The 21,374-nt window shown below is 33.7% G+C and overlaps 1 protein-coding gene across 5 annotated transcripts in view; it reads left to right on the forward strand.

The window, feature by feature from the left end:
- PARP8 (poly(ADP-ribose) polymerase family member 8) overlaps positions 1–19,587 on the forward strand; it is a 189,998-nt gene extending 170,411 nt beyond the window's left edge. For all 5 annotated transcript variants that reach the window (XM_001093952.5, XM_015140064.3, XM_078004416.1 and 2 more), the window contains 7 exons: positions 671–783; positions 1,051–1,123; positions 2,713–2,782; positions 5,580–5,653; positions 6,772–6,841; positions 7,726–7,810; positions 15,013–19,587. In XM_001093952.5, the coding sequence (XP_001093952.1) occupies positions 671–783; positions 1,051–1,123; positions 2,713–2,782; positions 5,580–5,653; positions 6,772–6,841; positions 7,726–7,810; positions 15,013–15,115 (588 nt within the window). In that variant the 3' untranslated portion in view covers positions 15,116–19,587. The remainder of the gene's footprint in view (positions 1–670; positions 784–1,050; positions 1,124–2,712; positions 2,783–5,579; positions 5,654–6,771; positions 6,842–7,725; positions 7,811–15,012) is intronic.
- The last annotated feature ends 1,787 nt before the right edge of the window (positions 19,588–21,374 follow it).

A 21,374-nucleotide genomic window follows, 5' to 3' on the forward strand; every position in this document is an offset into this window, starting at 1 on the left:
GGAGCTGTACCTAAAAAAATCTCATTTTTGCCACCTATGAATCTCTAAATGTGAGACTCCTGTGCCTTATATTCCTGTGTAACTATATTCCTAAGAGAAAGGGAAACACTTAGAAGATGTTATCAAGCTATGAATCCAAAAGATTCTGCTTTCATTTATTTTCATGACCAAGCAGGAGACTATATTTGAATGTAGGCAAAAGTTCTCAATTTTATAAATATATGCAAATAAAGCATAATAATAATTTTTGCAGTTTTATAAACTTTTCTGCTTAGCAAACTCCAGAATATTTCCCCAGTTGAATAGCTAGTATATACTTAGGGACTCAGTAATAAAAGTGTGAAAAGAAATGTAATTAAGAAGGCAGATCTGCTTAAACATGAATGCGTACTGTATTCCAAAGCTAAATACAAATGACTTTGGATTGTCTGTTTCCTACTCCTTTCCCGTTTGCCCAAAGAATTGTTCTTCATATTTGCAATTCCATGTGACTTACCACTTAAGTAGAGTTTTTAAAACATTATACAATTTAGCTTGCTAATGTGGTTAGTGTAAAATTGCTATAGTTTGAAAGTGGATAATTCTTAAGCCAATAAAATTTGAAATTGTCATCAGCCTGAATATATGTTAAGTTTTACATGTTTTTGTTTTTCTTTATTTTAAATGGCAGCAATTGAAGTTTATGCATACTCCACATCAGTTCCTCCTTCTCAGCAGTCCACCAGCCAAAGAATCCAATTTTAGAGCTGCTAAAAAACTCTTTGGAAGCACCTTTGCATTTCAGTGAGTAAGGGTTAATGTTATGGGGGTGTGCTCCACCCAGTTTTCCAGAAATGTATGGGGAAGATATCACTGTCTTTCAGTAAATGGTCATTCAGCAGATGGTCATTCAATAGATGGTCATTCAGTATCTGGTTATGAAGTCAACTACATAATACTTGATTTGGCAATCCAGAACCTTCAGAAGGTATCATGACTTGTTATATTGTGACCACTTTGACGATAATTAATTTTCTGATTTTGCTTTTTCCCTTCCGTCTGTTTTTTTAGTGGCTCACACATTGAAAACTGGCACTCCATCCTGAGGAATGGTCTGGTTGTTGCTTCTAATACACGACTGCAGGTAAATTTCCTGAATGCTTTAACAAGACCTCATTCTTCTTCAGAATTGAGAGTCAGTAAGCAACCCTGTTGTTAGGCTTTTACTTGCAAAAGAGGAAGCATGTGAGTAAAACATTATATGGAATTCGTAGTAGGCATACTAGAACTGAAGCAGAACACAATGTTCTAAACACAAAATGGATAATACGATGAAAAGGGAAAGGATGGGCACAGTGGCTCACAGCTGTAATCCCAGCACTTTGGGAGGCTTAGGTGGGCAGATCACTTGAGGCCAGGCGTTTGAGACCAGTCTGGCTAACATGGCAAAACCCTGTCTCTATTAAAAATACAAAAAAACACAAAAATTATCTAGGCTTGGTAGCACATGCCTACAATCGAAGCTAATTGGGAGGCTGAGGCAAGAGAATAATTTGAATCCAGGAGGTGAAAGTGAAGGTGGCAGTGATCTGAGATCGCACCACTGTACCTCAGCCTGGGTGACACAGCGAGACTGTCTCAACAAAAAAAAAAAGAAAAAAAAGAAAAGAAAAGAAAAGAGAGTTTAATTCCCTATGAGAAAACAATAAAACAAATCACACTTTTAACTTAGGTAGAAAAACATTATGCACAAAGTAAAATCATAGAGGCGTTCTGTTAATTCAGTGTACATTTCTTGAGTACTGGGCCTCAATATGAATGCTTTTAGAGAATAAAATGTAGAAATAAGTGGACTGGATGTTAGAGAGCCATCTAATACCTGCTTTTCCGCCTCTAGGACAGTACTTGGTGTTAGCAGAATATCGTGGCTGTCATCTTCATCTTTATTTATGCTTTTCATCCTGCACATTTCACTTCACTCTCATGCAGCTGAATTTTTTTTCATCTGACAGCATAAGGACTTAAGAAAATATGAGATGCTTAAGACTTAATAATATGAGATACTTAACCCAGCCACTTGAGCTAGATCTCATATTACAATGACATTTTAGATGATTCAATTAAATGTTAAATGTTAAATGCGTTTAGTATTCAATAGTTCATACTAATAGCGTGTGAGGGCCCAGAACACAGAAAATGAGAAAGAAGTTTAGTTGATCTGAGTATAGTTTCTTAGACCAGTTGAAGGGTTTCGGTTAATGAAACTTATGTAACTTCAAAAATGTAACAAAGGATAAGAGCAGGATGACAGATAGTGTTATTTAATGAAAATCTGAGCAGGACGCTTTGTTTATACACTAATATATAAATCCTAATCAGAATGTGTTACTGTGTCTTTCAGACCAAGTTTAATTTCTAAAATTTTAGATCCATTAAAATAAAGGCCTGCTAGTGTACTTTGTAATAAGTGATTGTTTTTATTACTGGTAGAATGGAAAACATTTATCAAGAATCTTTTTCCTCTAGATATCGTTTTTTCATATATAAACTCTGAGTTTTAAGCACAAGGCTGTTAGTACTGTTTTCAAATTAGACCTTGGAATAGAAGCTCCGTCATTTTTTTCTAAGACTGAATGTTCTGACATGAAACTGATTGCTTTGTCAAATATTAACATTTAAACCATGAACAGACCTCTCTCTCTCTCTCTTTCTCTCCTACTCTTCCCATCTTAGCTCCATGGTGCAATGTATGGAAGTGGAATCTATCTTAGTCCAATGTCCAGCATATCATTTGGTTACTCAGGTAATCCTAAAGTCAAATTTATTAGCTTTTAATTTTCTTATTGTTTATACTCTATGCACAGCTTTCTATTGTGCCCTATTATATATATTTTTATTAAATTTACAATGTCAAGATGAATTTATAATACTCTCCCTAGGGTACAAGATGGAATATGTGTTTTATCAATTTAAACAAATATTTAATATTTCTTACATTTATTCCTTCCATAAATGAATATTGAGACTGTAGTATATGCAAAGCACTATGTAGGGCCCTGAAAAGTACACATACATAATATCTTTAAGTGTAATTCTATATCATGCTAATTTCTTATCTTTGGATTATTATCCATAAAGAAGCTTTGAACATTATGGAAACATTAGAAGTAGAAAAACACCCTCAAAATCATCTCTCTTGTTAACAACTTTTTGTAAATTTGGTGAGATTGTGGGAAAGAATACTTTGGAATAAATTGAAAGCTTGTGCTGTGCAGGAGCCTGATGAGTTAAAAATGTAGAAAGAATGATCACCAAATTATTAGCATTAGTTATCCTTGGTGAAATTGGTGATGTTTTCTTCTTTGCACTTTAAAAATTTTTGGAATATTTTACAATGATCAGTATGATTTATGTAACAACTAACCTATTCTGTTTTAAACATAAAATAATTATGCTCATTGTATAAATTCAAGCTACATAGAATTTTTGAAGTAGCAGATGAAAATTTTCTCTCCTTTACTACAGCTTCATTGTTCTGCGTATGTTCCTTCACACTTTTAAGTGGTTTTATATACATATAACTGCATATGTAATTAGTTTTGCTTGTGTGCTTCTGTGTGTGTGTGTGTGTGTGTGTGTGTGTGTGTGTGTGTGTGTAATTATGCGATCACATTACACGTTTTAGGAGATGTCATTCACATGGTGCCTGAATGGTAAGTCTTAATATCCTCATGTTATAGGAAAGTATAGTAAGAAAGGTCTGATAACTAGGTGAACATTAAAAAGAACTTCCTAATTTATTTACCAAAGTTCATGTTCTTCCAACCATAACAAGTTGTTTCTCAGTGATAGGAAACTTGGAATGCTTAAAACCAGATTTATAATTAGAAATACGAAAAGAAAACAGCAACATTGATAAATGGTAAAATGCTGATGAAAAGAAAACTTTAAAAAATTAGAAGGTTGCATGTAAATAAAAAAAGAAAAATTAGAAATATATGAAAAATTAAAACATAATTATTCAAGTAACTATTGCTGTTCAACAAAGCACCCTAACCTTAGGGCAAAATAACAGCTTCATTATGCTCATAGGTTCTTTGGGTCAGCAATCTGGGATGGGACCTGGCTAAGTGATTCTTTAGCCCCTTGAAGTATCCACTGAATGGCACTCAGTTGATGGATGGGCTGCACTGGCAGGTCTGGGACAGCCTGACTCATATTCAAGAGTTGGGGAATTAGACTCCTTCTCTTGTTAGCAAAGAAATACTCTTGCAGTGATCTCTGAAAATACATATGCCAAAATAACACAAGAAAATAAATATCAGGAAGTGTAAGATACTGTAGAGATAGGAAATGGAGTAACAAAGAAGAAATCGGTTAAAATCAGACTCTAAATCTTGCTAAAACAGTACAAAATAAAAAGCTAAGAAACCAGCTGAAATAAATAAGTACATTCTCAGCATAGATAAAGAAAAAACACAGCAAATCATCAAGTACTGTGATTTTCTGTTTTTTATATTGGTATATAGACTCCTTCGATGGGTTCATGGAAAGAATTGAGGAAAGGTACAAACCGTGTGAATGGATGTAAAAATTTGTCTGTGTATATGTGCATTTGTCTGGAGAGGGAGTACATACCTTTCTCAAATTCCTGAAGGGCTTTTGATCTGAGACAAATGTAAGAATCACTACGGTAAGATGACGTGGCATCTGTAGTTGATTTTAAGGGCTGAAAGGGTAGGGGTAAGAGAACAGGACAGCTTCTCTGCATATATACCCTTTGCTTTTTGGTTAGAAATGCGTTTGAAATCCTAAGGCCTTCTCCTCAACCTGTCCCCATCCACCCCAGCACCTTTTTGGAAGACCTGAAAAAGTTGGATAAATGTACTTCACAAATTTGTAAACAGGCTTTTCCCCATCTCATTAGGCCATTTGCTGAAACAACTACAAAAATCAGCACCTATCTCAACTTCTGATGTAACAGTAGATGAACACTTTCTAGTAAAGTATAGATACAAATCTACATATTCAAAAACATGTGTATTTTAGTTCTGCTTTTCTAAAGTATTCACAGTAAGAAATTATGGCATTTACAGAGTAAGCTAAAATTTCTGAATATTGCAGAAAAAAGAACATAAAATTTGTCTTAATTAGAAGAAATGTTAGATTCTACGTAGAATTTAACAACAAATAACAACAGAAAAGTTAAGTTGTAATGTAAATATATTTTTCTGACATTGTTCATATTTCCCACCCTTTATTTTCTCCTTCTCCTAGCCAGATAGTAGGAATGACAGTTAGGTTCTAAAAGCCTTTTAAAATCAAGTTTTAATAATTTTTAAACTATATTAATTTTATGCAGAAGAATTTTCGATCCTTGCTTTCAATGCAAAATAATAATAATAATAATAACTTTCCCAGGACTCCAAAACCCACTGATCTTCCACCTCAGGTGCTAAGGGCACAGCCCTTTGTTACTGTCTCTAGCCTGATGTGATCAAACCTTTACCTAGAATGGAACTTTGCATAGTAGGTGGATTGTACTTTGAGCTGCATCAGACAGCTTTGTCCCTAAATTATTATTTTGCTGATGTTTTCAGGGATGAACAAGAAACAGAAGGTGTCAGCCAAGGACGAGCCAGCTTCAAGCAGTAAAAGCAGCAATGCATCACAGGTGTTGTAGTGACTTTAGTGACTGCTTATGATTAGTGAACTGTGGCCTCATTAGCCAGCAGAGCTTGGAAAAATAGGCTTTTTAAGTCTGCAAAATTATTTAATGTTGTCATTACTTATAAAGGAATAAAACTCACTCTGAAATGCAATAACTGAATTGCCTCTATACAATAGTTATTCAACAAATATGTATTTATCTCCCACTGTAGTACCAGAGATACTCCTAGGCAGTATAGTGATGGCCAAAAGTAGACACATATTCCAGTTCTCTTGGAGCCTACGTTCTACTGTGGGGTATAAATAAATTAACTACATATTTAGATAGATAGAATGCTAGATACTATGAAGAAAAATAAACCAGGGAAATAAGACATTTAATGCTGTCGGGTGGAAGAGGGACCTGGGATGAATGTTAAAAAGGATGGTCAGGAAAGGATACTCTGAGAAGGTGACATTTGAGTCAAGACCTACAGGTGATGAGTACCTGAGCCATGTGCCTCTCTAGGAGAAAGAACATTCTGGGCAGAGAGTAGAATGACCATCAATCTCACGTTGTTTCAGAGAAAACAAGTATATTCTGGGAAAATTAAAAATTCATCTGATAAATAATGTGACTTTAAATTTTTAAAAAAGAGTATAGCTAATCTAATATCTGAAAACGAAAACATCCCAGATTTTCTACATGTGATGTTTCTGAAACCTCTGTGACCTAGTAAGTGATGCTATTAAAAAATGGGTTGGTTTTGGAGTAGATGATCTGAAATAATTGATTTTGATGTTGGAAAAGATCATGCAAATTTAATTTTGTTTACCTTGAAATAGAGGCCAAGCTTTTAGTAAAAATAAATTTGAGTTCTAATTCCATGTTGTGAGATCATTGAACCCTAATTTAGCATTTTTAAGTTCACTCATCTCAAGAATAATTTAGTAATGATTATGTACAGAAATTAAATAAAAATAGCTTGATATTAAGAGAGTGCAAGGAAATTGATGCTAGTCTAGATAGGCTTTTTTTTTTTTTTTTTCCTGGAGCCACCTCAGTGACTTTTTGATGATGAACAGTTTTTTTCACTAAGTGTTCCATTCTGACTCTAAGTGTTAATTGTTTTTGGAATTTAGTCACAGAAAAAAGGACAGCAATCCCAATTCCTGCAAAGCCGTAACTTAAAATGCATAGCCTTATGTGAAGGTAAGTTGAAAGTTTTACAAACCTCGTAGTGTTAGTTCTTAGCTCATCTATAATTAAGAATATTAGTATATTTATAGAGTGCTTACAGTGGAATAGGAAAAGCATTATTCCTTGTGATCATCTCAAAGGGCACAAATGCAAAAACGGGTACAGTAGAGATCATAAAGTTTCAAACCAAATTGCAGAATTGGCAAGAATTCAGACAGTGATATATTTTATTTCAGGCAGATATTTCCAGAATGGTAATTACATATTTCTGATCAAGTAATGCTTATCTCTTTAGTTAATGTGCTATCTTCCTCTTAAAGTTGGTATTTGAATATGTGACACGATGAAAAATGTGAAAGATGAACCAAGCACTGAGAAGATAACCTATTAGGTCTTTCTGTTCCTACACTGAAATTATTATATTATTTTGTACTTATGACAGAAAAATTGACGGGTGATTTGCAAGATCATATACTTTTCTTTTTTCTTACTTTAAAATATGACTTTGGCTAAAAATTCATTTTTTTCTTCTTGTGTTAGGAGTTTTAGTAGCTACTGTCAACTGTCTTTTAAGTTTTCAACACACAGTAGTTATATAGTACATGAACATGGTGTCTAAATAGTTCTTAAGTCAGGACCTGTCAGCTTTCGATAATACTTAAATGAGTTCCTTTTTGTTGTTATACCAGTTGTTATTCAAATTATAAAATTGTTACATGGCCTTTCACTGTTTTTGTCTATATTTCTTCATAGACAGTAAGTTTAAAGAATTTTTATGTGTTCATTAGTGCTTATATTTTTGCTTTAGATTTCAAAGAGAAGGGATATATTAAGCCGGAATGGACTAGGATTTCTTTAGAATAAAGTGGTTCTTTAATTTTATCTTCTACTTGCAGTGATCACCTCACCCGACCTGCACAAACATGGAGAGATATGGGTTGTCCCCAATACTGACCATGTCTGCACACGATTCTTTTTCGTGTAAGTGGATGCTCAAATTTGTATATTACTGTCTTTGCCACAAATGAGCTAGTGGTGACTGAATTATTGTTTGGTCTCTTTAGCTGCCAAAATATAACAGGTAATTGAGTTTAACATCAACTAGTGTTTTTGTTTTATTTTCAGTAAGCCATTAAAAAAATCTAAATAATTTTTAAATGCTGTTAACTTAGAAGAGCTGATGAAAAACAGCTGTTAACTTACAACTAAAAAAACATCTTGGCTGGGCGCAGTGGCCCACTCCTGTAATTCCAGCACTTTGGGAAGCTGAGGGAGGTGGATCACCTAAGGTCAGGAGTTTGAGACCAGCCTGGCTAATATGGTGAAACCCTATCTCTACTAAAAATACAAAAATTAGCTGGGTGTGGTGGTGCATGCCTGTAATCCTAGCTACTGAGGCTGAGGCAGGAGAATCGCTTGAACCTGAGAGATGGAGGTTGCAGTGAGCCAAGATAGTACCACTGCACTCCAGCCTGGGTGACAGAGGGAGAATCTGTCTCAAAAAAAAAAAAAAAAAAAAAGAAAAACATCACCTCTGTCTCTCTAGCCATCTCTCTGTATGTATATATGTATACATGTGTTTATACACATGTATACATACATATACTTTTGTTAATTTTAAAAATTTAGAACTGGGATGAAGAATACAAATAATGGAAAGGTCTGTCCTATAAAAGATTGATCTACATTGCATATAACACGAGCTGGCAATGCAGTACATGTCGATGTGGGGTTTTTTTTTTTGGCATGGCTTTATCATAAGAGTTGCATTAAAATATAAAAGCATTATTTTTCACTCCTAAATAATGGGTGCAATAGACCAGTCTAATTTTCACGCTACCCTTGGCTTCCAACCCTTTTCCCATGCTGTTCCCACCTTATCCATGATCTTGTCACAGAAAGTATTTCAGGGAAGAGTTGAGCATATCTGTTTTGTACTTCATGTAGTCTTAAAAGAAGCTGAAAATTTGAACTGTTAAGATTGCTTCAGTATGCTGTATATCCCTAGTACCCTGTGCATTCAGCATTGGATCTGTTGCCTTGTTGACAGACTATTCACAGTGGAACTTAGGAGCTGCCTGGTTTTCTTTTGGATGATTTGAAAACTGTGATGGTTCTTACGATAGATATTTACTGGCTATAGATTTCTTTCTTAACAGTCAGGCAGCAGTGAGTATAGTAGAAAGAGCCGGCTTTTGATCAGATAGTTTGAATCCTGGCTGAATAGTAATTAGTAAGGCGATATTGACTAGTTGTATAACCCATCTAGGCTTCATCAGTAAAATGATAATAGTATACCTGTATCAGTCACAATCCAAACAGGAAACAAATGACCCGTGAAAAATATTTTTGGGACATCCCCAGTTAGATTATTTACAAGGATATGGTTATAAGGAAACCGCAGTTCCAGTGTAGTAACCTGGATCTGTTAGCACGTTATACATTCCCCGGTACAAAAAGACACAAGCAGGAAGCAGTCCTGTTGGGAAGCCCCATTGTCCAAACCCTGCCAGAAGCTAGAGAACAATGGAGTTTATTGAGAAAGTCCTTACAGGTCAGGCTCCTGGGGCAGAATGCAGGCAGAGAAGGACTCCAAGAGGATCCTGGGGGCTCCTAGAGAAGCTATCTGCACACAGTGCCTTTAAAGTTTATTACGAGGGTTAATTTAGCACAGTGCAGGTCTTGGCCACTGAAAGGCTTATAAAATATATATATATATTTTTTGTCTCTTCTTTCTTAACTGTCTTGATTGTTATCCACTGTTAGATGGTTGGCCTTCCAAAAAGAAACCTTCAGTCACCAAGTTGACTTCATTGAGAAATCTTGAGATTTTGGCAGAAAAGTAACTCTAGAGTCCTTTCCTTAGCCTGTCATCTAATCAGTTCATTTACTCCTTCTGTGTCTTGCTAACATTCAAATTAACTAAGCTAAATAAACAACCTTAGATATTTTAATAGGCAGTACCATTTTAAGTATTATTTCTTTTGAACTTTTAGATAAATTATACATAAAGCCTATCTGTAGGGATATACATGTTGTGGGGGGGTGTTTACTGGAGAAAATAATTTCTGTATTTCATAGGCAAGCATTGAGGATAAATCATATGAAGAAAAGAGAAGTACACTCGGATACTTCCTAAATAATCCAAGGAAAAATTTCATATTATCATATTAAGATCATTTTCATTGCTTTATGAACACAAATTAGATTTCATCCTTTCTGTACCCTCAGGAGACTCATTAAGGAAAATTGATAAATTCAAAACACATCAAAAGGAGAACTTGTTTCATTAATGTACATTCTAATTGCAACCATCAGTTTCTTTCTCTATAAAAGATATGATCACAGAGTTCTACTAGTGGTGAGCCTCCCTAATGCGTGGTAACACCTAGAAGAAGAATAAATAGATGAGAATGAAGATAAGACAAAAGCTCAATTTCTGTTCTTTTTAATTTTTGTGATACATTATGTGATCCTGGATGTTAGAAACTTTGCCTAATGCCTAGGATATGAGTTAACATGGTTACCTTTTTAAAAAATCTATTATCAAGTAACAATATTGAAAATTAAAATAACTCCCATGCTAATCTGATTCCCACAGTTGAGCTGATAAAACAGTCACATAGTATGCTACATGTTTTCCAGCAAGTAAGCAGCACAAAATGAGAGAAGAATTGGAGGGAAATTTTAGGGAACAGGCTGGTGTATCAGAAAAAAATGAAAGTAAAATTTGAAGGAAAATATCGATTTAAAAAAAAAAAAGAAGAGAATTAGAAGTTCAAAAAATTTTTGTTAGAGAATTCCAAAATGAAGAAACTTAATTAAATGTAAGTGCTTCAGGCAAAATGTAATAGTTCAGATGTTATGAACAGATCCAAGCCAATTTCTAGTTTCTAGAAACTGTGAGTAAAACTTGATTACATGACTAACCTTGAAACGCATGTGTACTAGGACATTAAGACCTGTATGTAGAAATTAGGTAGCCATTTTCAAAAGGGCTGGAGATGTGAATGTAGGAATGAATAAGTGAGGAATGAATGTAGGAATGAAAAAAGTCAAATATTATAACTGATGAGTATTTGCCCTTGAAAAGCCTGCTAATACCTTAAAATCAATATGCAAATAAGAACACATTATTTAAATTCCCTTGCTAACATCTCACCTTCTCCAATCTGTGCAGTAACTTTATACATCAAAGAGACTCGAAACCTGAGCTGTAGTTTTCCATTTGTTTTTCATTGCTCACCATAGTCATCAATTCCCAAGTTTATCTTTTCACAATTTTGTCCCAATGCCTTTACTCCCGTGGATATATTATTCTGTCCCCCCAGAGTATATCAAAGGGTTATTAGTTCTCCCTGCTTCTAATTTCTTCATCACTCTTAGCCTCCTTTGTGCAATGCAAGATTTATTAAACATTACCATTATTACACGTGATATACCTCTTTAGTATTCAGAAATTGAAGATAAGCAAAAAAGAAAAAAAAAGAACATTTTCCATATTATCCCCATTTAGAGTTAACTAGGATTAATCTTTTGGTGTACAACCTACATTCCTATGCGTATAAAATTCTAAGATCATACCATTTGTACCATATTCATCTCCCTAAAGCAGTGTTTTGATTATTCATTGCCCAGACAGGCTGATAGTTAAATAGAAACATGGCATTCTCCAACATATAGAGTCCCTTCTACCTTACTTCAGTTACATGCACAAACCACTGATTAAGTGAAATTGTCCAAGCTGTTTCTTAAAAACAACTTGGAATTGTATTTCCCACTATTGTGCCTTTGCTCAGTCAATCCAAATGATTTGGCCTTCTTACCAGCTAGACCATTAGCCTATTTTTCAAGGCTCATTCAAACAGTCTATTCCTTGGCACCTCCCCTGACCTCCCAGTCTGAAATGATTCTGTCTTTTCTCTGAATTCTGCTCACCCTATGTTTGGACAGCTCAGGCTGCCTTGTCCTTTTTTTAATTTGTAGAGATGAGGTCTTGGCTGTATTACTCAGGTGGGTCTCAAACTCCTTGACTCAAGTGATCTTCCCATCAAGTTGTCAATAATTTCAAAAGTTTTTATTTATGAAATGTCCTGACATACCTAAGAAATTTCTGGGCAGCTAAATTTCATCTAATATCCTAGTTTCTATTATTTTTAAAGCAAATTGGTTAATTTTTCATTAAAATTTTAGTAATCCTTTTACACTCCTGGGAATATGAGTAATTCTTGTCTCCTTTTAGACGTTTTCACTTTTCATTCTACCAAAACCCAGTCAAATGTATCATCTCCCTAGTGGTATCATTCATATGCTATTTCTTTTAAATTATGTTGTTTTCCAGACATAAAAGAACTTTACTCTTAAATCATAAATAGCTGTGACATGTTCTGTATACTCTATTTTAAGAAATGCCCTAATGCCACTATCAACTTATGTATCTAAGCCTTGCCAGTTGCCCAAATTAAATGGATGTTTGATTTTTCTTGGTTATTATATATGCAACAAATTTAAAACACCTGAATGCCTTTGGTCAATTTTGTCATTCAACCCACAACTGTTGTGATTCCTTGTGGGTTTCCTAGACAGTAGAAAAATATGCATTTTATTTAATACTTTTAAGCATGCTTTCTTTCTCTTTCTCTCTCTGTCTCTCTCTCTAGTTCTCACTCTTACCTTCACTCCCACTTTTGCTCTCTTCTCTCTCTTCCTCTGTGCTCTTTCAGTCTTAAATTATTATCCTTTATTCAAATAATTTGAGTCTCATGTCTTCTCCACTAACTTCTAATGCTTTTTAAATGTCAGTGTACGTATAATATTTGGGGAGACAAACCCTTCCATCTGACTGAAAAGAGTGATGGGGCATGACTGGAGAGGAAGTCTGTATTTGAATGATGAAGGAACTCATATTGCCAATAACTTGGATTTTGTTCTGTAAGTGAGATAGTGGTCATTTTCCTATCACTTTTGCAGGGTGGAGAATAGATCTTGTAGGAGAGATGATGGGGATAAGTGTAGAGACAGAGAGATCAGTTATAATGTTGTAACAACTCTCTAGGTCAGTTTGTCTCACCACAAAAAGAAATGTGTTTGACATTGTGACTTAGAAAAAAATAATTCTTTCTACCTGTATTGAAGTCAGTGTTCGCTATTCTATTCTATTCTATTCTATTCTATTCTATTAGTCATTTAACATGCTGGTCTGGACAACCTAAATTAATTTTGAAACCCACTAGTTACACACAACCTGCAACTTGAAAACCAGTCATTTAGACAAATGACAATGGAGGCCTAAACAAAGGTAATGGCCTCAGGTAGAGAGAAAGTTTACGAAACTGGAAGCAAGATAGCTTGATAATTAATTGGGTTTAGGCACAAAGAGAGCCAAGAATGACTAAAGGTTTTGTGTTCCTGGATGCTGGTACATCAAATTGAGATATGGATAGAATAAAAAGTAGCAGTCCCAGGGTCAAAAAATAAGGACTTTGAATATACTGAATTTGTGTTATCTGTAGGAAAGTTATATAGAGAGAAAAATTTAAGGATCGAAGGTAGAGTTTTAGGAATTAGCATGCGTGTGATAGTTAAAACTTGGAAGGGGCTGAAATAATTGATTTTGCATGTCATGAGAAGAGAGAAAACTGAGGTGTGATTCATGTATAAAACCATCATTGAAATGAGAGGCCAAGGAAAAGGATGCAATAAAAGTGATTGAGAATTAATCTTAGTAACAGAGCACTTACTGTCCTGAGAAAATACTTGTAATTGGGCTGTGTACCACATATCCCATTCTTTTTCTTAGGGTAATGTTTCACCATGAGGTGTCATTTCCATGTATATGTAAGTTGAAACTTGCTGAGTATATCTAAAACAGCAATAAGAATTAGCCAAATAGACAACCTTGGGTCATTTAGTTAAGAATTTAGACTTGGTAGATCACGAGGTCAGGAGATCGAGACCATCCTGGATAACACGGTGAAACCCCGTCTCTACTAAGAAATACAAAAAACTAGCCGGGCGAGGTGGTGGGCGCCTGTAGTCCCAGCTACTCGGGAGGCTGAGGCCGGAGAATGGCGTGAACCTGGGAGGCGGAGCTTGCAGTGAGCTGAGATCCGGCCACTGCACTCCAGCCTGGGCTACAGAGCGAGACTCCGTCTCAAAAAAAAAAAAAAAAAGAGAATTTAGACTTGGTACAAATGCAGTTATCACTTGATGGTTAAGCAGTGGATTACATAAGGAGCCAAGTTCTCTTTGCTGTATGTCATCTTTTCATTTTCCTATAATGTGCTATTTCAGGAAAAGATAGTGGCTAGTATTAGTCTTTGAGATGCTGTGCTTATATCCCTGGTTATCTATTTTCAAGTAATTACCACTTTTCTAAAGCTTCTGTCTTGAAGCCATTTTTATGAAGTAAAAATAATTTGTCACTTGTTCGCCTCTGAATATGATCATGAAAGCTTGAAAATTCATTCTTAGGAAATTCTTATTGCTCAAGTAAGTTTATTTGAGAAAAATGAATTACCATCTAAAATGTAATTATTTATTTTTAAAGAACTTAGTAATTGCTGTTCTTTAATATTATATTTTCCCTTCTACTGCTAAAGTAAACTTAGCAGGCTTGCATTCTTCTGTGAAGTGCCAGCATAAATAAGAATATGTTAAAGTCAGACTAAATAGTACAACCAGTGATAAGAAAAAAGGTCAGCACTGATTGTGGCTGAATAATTATTAGAAGGCAGGCATGGCAAAGAAGCAGTGGTAGAAAGTGAAGTGTCGTCAGTCAGAAAATAAAGACATGATTGAAGTAGGAGTAGAGTTAAGAAGTCCAGAATCTTAGCAACATAAAGTTGAAGCTGTTATTTTTTTTTATAGTAGACTTCATAGCAGCTGCTGTGGGAAATGCCTGCAATGCCAAAGACACTGAGAAACTTCTTGCAAGTCAGACAGTGCTTTATGAGAGGATTAAAAAAAAAAAAATGCAAGAAGGGAAAATTTAGGCATGACGTAGAATGGGCTGTTCTGTGTTTCACAATGAGGACACATTGTTAAACGCACCTGAAAAACAACCGTATAATTTGCTTTTTATTTTCTTGGGCTATATTTTAGGTATCAAATAGCATTTCTAAGCTGTTTTAAATGCTGCCGTCTTTTAAAATGTTTTTATATTTTTATGTTTTGTATTTCAGCTATGAAGACGGCCAAGTGGGAGATGCAAATATTAATACACAAGAAGGAGGCATTCACAAAGAGATCCTCCGAGTAATTGGTAATCAAACTGCTACTGGTTAAAGGACCACCATTTAATTAACATGATTTGAAAGCCTTCCTCGGGTTCAAAGCTGGATTTTGAACTGAAGAAGATGATAAAATAATTTATTATTATTATAAACAAAATTAACCCTTTGAATACTGGTTGTTTTCTTAGTATTTCTAAGTATCTCATTAAATACCTAAAATGGTATAAGATTTATCAATTGTAGGGTTATGGAATCTAGTAATAAAATTTCAACAGCACTTAAACTAAAGTTTGGGTTGCTCACACAATAAACAGATTGAAAAAACTGTTTTGTGCTGATATTTTTATATTAAACTCTTTAACTGGATATTTGGTATTATATACCGACATTTTAGGTTACCAAAATAGAATTGAGAACATTTTATAATGGCATCTAAATCAATCAGATACTCTGAAATAAGTATACTGTTTGCACATTCTGATGTGCTATATCATTAGTAGTATGGGCATTCTAATGTTTTGGAAGGGATGTTCCCTATTCTTCTATTTTTCTTCATACAAAAACAATTAGGTCTTAGAAGTAGTGCTTTGCGAAAAAGTATGTAATATACACATCTATAGATTCATGCATCAAAATGTGTGGTTGTGAATATATTTGTGTATATTCACACGTATGTTTTGACAAGAAAGATGGCTTAGCTTCACAATTCTATCCTCATTTAATGGAAAGAAGATAATATTTAGTAAGCAATAAATTTGAACATAAACCAAGATATGAGCCAAATTTACCACCATTCATTCACTGAAAATATTTTCAGACAATTTTTCAGTTTGTCTGAAGAAATTCAACTCTTTTAAAATGTTATCTAAAAGTCATAATTTGGGGAACATACATGGCCTGGTAGACTGAATCTATATTCAAATGATTATGTATTTGAAAGAAAGACCTCAGAATTTAAAGAAACCATATATATTTTTTATTTACTACAAGAAAACATTTTACCATTTTATTTATGCCACACCAGCATTTTTGTATTTGTTCATCTAATACCTCTGCTTATTTTTTTTCATATTGAGAAAGAACACAAACTTTGATGCTTCTTTTATATTAAAAGACAACAAATAAGTTTATAGAGAACAGTAACACCAGCTCTCAGCATTTCCTTTTCAAGACTCATAATTTCATCAAAATCATTTCTTATTCTTTGAGTCCTAGAGTTCTTATTCATCAAGTTTTAATTGACAGTGTTTATTTTCCCACATGTTGTCTTTGGAATAAGGCCATTCATGAAAGCAGTTTAATTAGTGAGTCTGCCACTCTATTCAAACCCTGAATCAAGGCTCTATCTGATTTTAATTTATATAGAAAAAAAATAAAAATGTGTAGTCATTTGCAAGTATAATGTGATAACTGCTGTGTTTATTTCCTTTGTCTGGCATAAAAGGTGAGAAAAAGGTCATACATGTTGTTAAGGGTTGCAGTTTAGGAAGTATTTTCTAATCATTTGTTTTGTTATATTGCAAATAATTGATATGCCACTTATTTCTGCAAGAAAAAGTAGGCTTGAAGTGGCTGGGATATTAATCATTTTGATAGTATCTACTTAAAACATTGATCTGTTTTGACTTGTGGCTCTGAACTCTGGGCTAGGCTGAGGGATAATAGTACTGGGGTAGGGCAAAGATACAATATCATATCCAGTGTTTTGTGACCACTTATTTGAAGACTAGTGTGGGACATGAGGACCTTGCTTTTTTTTTTTTTTTTTTTTTTTTTTTTTTTGTCAACATGCTGCAAGTCTCCCAAATCACTTTAACTGTGTTTTTAAGACATTTTTAAGCAACAGAATTATTTTTTTGAAATTAGTCTATACATTAGACCATCTATACATGACAAACATGATACCACGATTTGGGAGACGGAATCTTGGAACTCCACCTGTTTGGCCACTAGGACCACTGAGGCACCTCCAATAAGCTCTGTAGAGTGCCTCCAGCATAATTTAAAAGCCACTGACCTAATCCATTATGGTTTTACTTAACATTTGAGTGATCTGTAAAGAATATAGTATTGGAGTCTGAACTGGAAGGATAACTTGTAGGACTCAAGAAAGACTGTTTAAGGAAAATTGGCATAATAAAAACTGTTCCTGTTGACTTAAGAATAAGAGTAGGTTCACCTATCTGAGAAAGTAGTTGATAGTTTAATGCTAGGCATCTTTTATGATAATAAAGTAAGATATCTTGTTATGACAGTTAATTGAGTTGTATCATGATGCAGAATGACAGATTTTGTTTCAAACAATTGTCTCAGAACTTTGTAAGCAAATATTCTAAGGAGAATCAATCTTATTTTTTAATTGAACTTTTTGAAATTGGGGATACTATAATAACTGATAGAGATGATTTTCTGTATTTCTAAAGAATCTAATTTCAATTACTACTACTAACATATAAATGTGCTTCCAAAATCCAAACAGGTCCATACAATTTGGAGATTTGAACACTGTTATGCTTTGATTCAGTCATTCATTAAAATATTATCTATTCACTTATTTGATGATTCCAAACATTTGATATTGTATTGTGTTTTTATAATTATTTGAAATCTGTTCACCGATGCTTTGTAATGGTTTTATTAATTGTGTAGCTGTTGCTACTTAGATAGTAACCCACTAAGCAAAGGCAGTCATTTATTTTCATCCTTGAAGTAGGGAAAGAAAATTATTAATTTATTAGTTCTACTTTTTCCTACATTGCTGATTTTGTAAACATTTTACTATGAATAATATGTTCTCTTTCACTGTATTAAAATGAGAAGAAAATGAACATTTGACAATGGAAAAAAGTAATAATATACAAATAATCTAGTGCTATAAAATGCATTATTTGGTGTCTTCGAATAATGCACTTTTGGTGTCTTCGAATGCACTATGTTGGAATAAATTTTATACTTGTTGCTCAGCAAATCTCAGTCATATGTTGGGTTTGAAACTGTTTTTTTTTAATTTAAAGTTTAATTTTAAAAGTGCCACATTTTAAAAGTTACTGTTAAATACGGTGTAGTATAAAAAACCAACCCAAGCTATTGTTAATGCTCTGAATATTTTTCTTTGACAATTTAAGTTTGGAGAAGAAATTCCTTCATTTTTCTCCCCTTTGCTAAAAGAAAGAAAATCTATAATATGTAAGTCTATGAATCTTTAACTGAAAGAATTTTAGCAGTACTTTGTATAATAAAAATATTTTTAAAACTATAACTTGCCTTAGAGCATGGGGTTTGAGAAAGTTTTAATGAAAAATTCATCATCCTCATTAAAGAGTCTGGATAACTTCATCAGATAGTAATTTAATATGTCACAAAGGGGCCACTCAACATTGGGTCATCTACCATCTAAATAAATATGGATTTCATGGTGGCATTTGAAGCACATTTTACAGACATTATGATGTTCTATTGTCTTGCTGAATTCTTTATTATAACACTACCTCAAGACAAATGATAGACTGTTGGTAAGGTAAATTGGGTTTTCAATGTCAGGAACAAATAAAATTTTGCAAATAGAAGTCATCAAATAATTCAACAGTAAGACCATACTGGACACAGATGTTGTCAGTTACTTCTGGACAATGTGGTAACATGGATCTTTCAGTCACTGGTAACAATGTCAGGGTTAACACCCAGTGAGTTACCTGAAAGAATTTGGGTTGCAAAATTTGAAATTAATTAGTTTATTTTGAGATTGATTTTCTACATGGGCCAATTTTATGTCCATTACCTAAAGCCACTATCTCCCACTCTAAAGAGTTAAAGGATGAAAACACCCAACGACTACACTGGAATGGCAGACTGAATATTCAAGCATTTTGGCATTTAATGCCGCTAAATTTTTGTCTGATTATATATAGATTTGATGTATATTATTACCCAGTAAATTCTTCTTGGGAATTTTGTATACATTATGAAATATTAGGATAAGTTTTTGTAGGTCAGAAGAATTTCAAGTAGTTTTTAGACAAAACATATCCATGAGTGTGAAAAAAGCTGTGTTGACGAATAGATTACATTACACATTTACCAGGAGGTCAGTAAAAAATAGTGCTTATTTACATAGTCAATATAATTTAATGTTCTAAAAATAATATCTTTGATCTGCCCAATATTTAATGTATCATTTGAGATTTTTTTAAATGCAGCCACTCCTTTATGTAAACATTAAGATATGCCTATGTTTCTTTAACTATACAGCCTCTTTACAATAAATTTCTTGATTTTTGTGCACAGAATAGTATTGCAAACTGCTATTTAACCTTTGGTGCCTTAAAATTATTACAAATATTTAACAATATGTACATAATGTAAATACTGCCAAGAGATCAGTAAGGCCAAATATTTTCTCTATTCACTTTTTATTGCTCTTGCTTTCTATTGCTACTAAAGCCTCTTTTATCCAGCTTTGTAATAGTTCCAACATTGTAGCCAATGTAAATGTTTGCTTTCAATAAATCTGAATTTGTTTAACAAGTACGGTATATGTGGGCAGTATTTTGAAAGCTCAGTTAGGCTTTAGATTCTCCTCTTGATGAATCTTGCTTCTAGGGACTATGTATTTGAAGGTCTCAAGAAACTCTAAAATTGATGTTGCCCTTTTTGTTTTTAAAATGAGGGAAAAAAAGAAGGTCTTTTCAGTATTCCCCATGTACTTTCAATGACTTGATTGTATGAGTGCCGTTTTAATTTTAAATTCTGTCAAGAAGTATAACATTGAAACAAAAGATTCTTGTATATTTGTACATGTGTCAGTTTGTAACATCTGGCCATAATATCTAAAGGAGCATTTCAAATGAACTGTCCTGAATTTTCTAAGCATTTTTGACCTAAGTAATCAGAAAATGGTTTTTAAAGCACCACTTTTTATAAAATACATCTTATTAACTGAATAGGATCTTAGTCCATAAATAAATATGGTCCTGTAAACCCATTAATAGTAAAAATTTATGAGGAGCTTACTGTATATTCTTACAATAAGTAAAATAATTTTTAACTCATGATATATTCATAATTGAGAAGCTTTAGATAGCAAACTTCTTTTGTTAGACTTGATTTCAGTTACTCTAGAAATACTTGTTGGGAATCTAGTATGCATTTTTGACAGTAAATATAAGGACTAGAGAGTATTAGATTTTGTCTTGCCCTTAAGGAACCTTCCATTTTTTTGTGAAAAGAAAGCAGACACATTTGGAAATAATTCTAGAATAGTACAAGATGAACAATGCAGAATGGAAAAGACAAATGCAAGCAAAACTTGGGGAAAAGAACAAACCATTGCATTCACTGAAACAAAAACTGCACCCTTAATATCTTGAATCCTTAAATTAGTACTAGTGAGTAATGTTAATATTATTAATTTCCATTTAATCACCAGACACTTCACAACTCTAAAACAAAATCTAATAATCTCTTGGCCCTTATACTGACGGTCAAGATTCATCCTAGGCTCTTAACAAGTATTTCTAGAGTGATTGGAATCAAGACACATACTTTGTTGTTGATCATACATATATTAGAAAGCACTTAATTTTTTGCTGATTTTTAAAATTTTTAATGATGTTTGTTACTCCTGTGACACTTACCTGTCTTCCTCACGGAAGCTGCTCGGAGCATAGTTCTAACTCTTCAGTTAACTTAATTTACCTTTCCCGGTCCCCCCACTTTGAATGACCCCTGGCTAGCCAGATAAAATCACCTGTGCTTTAAAAAACTATACAGGCTGCTTTATTGGAAGGCCAATGTTAAAAGTTACTTAAAGTGTCTGAATTTATTTGGCCTCTATTTCTGTTCCCAACTTCTGGGTCCCTGTTTTTAATTATTTCAAATAACAATGACTTGTAACGTGGATCTAAGAAGACATCTTTTCAAAGATAACCAACATGAATATAGTTTAAAAAATCATGTATTCTTCACTTTCAGACAGATAAAAGTTTTGATTAAACAGTTTTTACTTTATATAGCACTTTATAATTTAGAAAGCACTTTTACATAGATTGTCTTATTTTCTCTTCAAAAATAAGACAATGTGGAATGTACTTAGTAGGTATCGTGGTATCATGGATGAGAAGCTAATCACTTTCCAAAGAGGGCACTATGCTCCGAAGCTAGCATCAGGGATTCTCAGTCTCATCTCTGAGCTTTCTAATAAACCAGGTGTATTACTGCTGAGATCCCAGCTTGGCAAAACTCACAGCAAAGGTAAGAATTATAGGAGACTAGTGAGAAGAGTCAATGAAGAGGGAGTGCTGACTGCCTTGAAG

This window comes from Macaca mulatta, chromosome 6, assembly GCF_049350105.2.
Source record: "Macaca mulatta isolate MMU2019108-1 chromosome 6, T2T-MMU8v2.0, whole genome shotgun sequence".
NCBI classification, from domain to species: Eukaryota; Metazoa; Chordata; class Mammalia; order Primates; family Cercopithecidae; genus Macaca; species Macaca mulatta.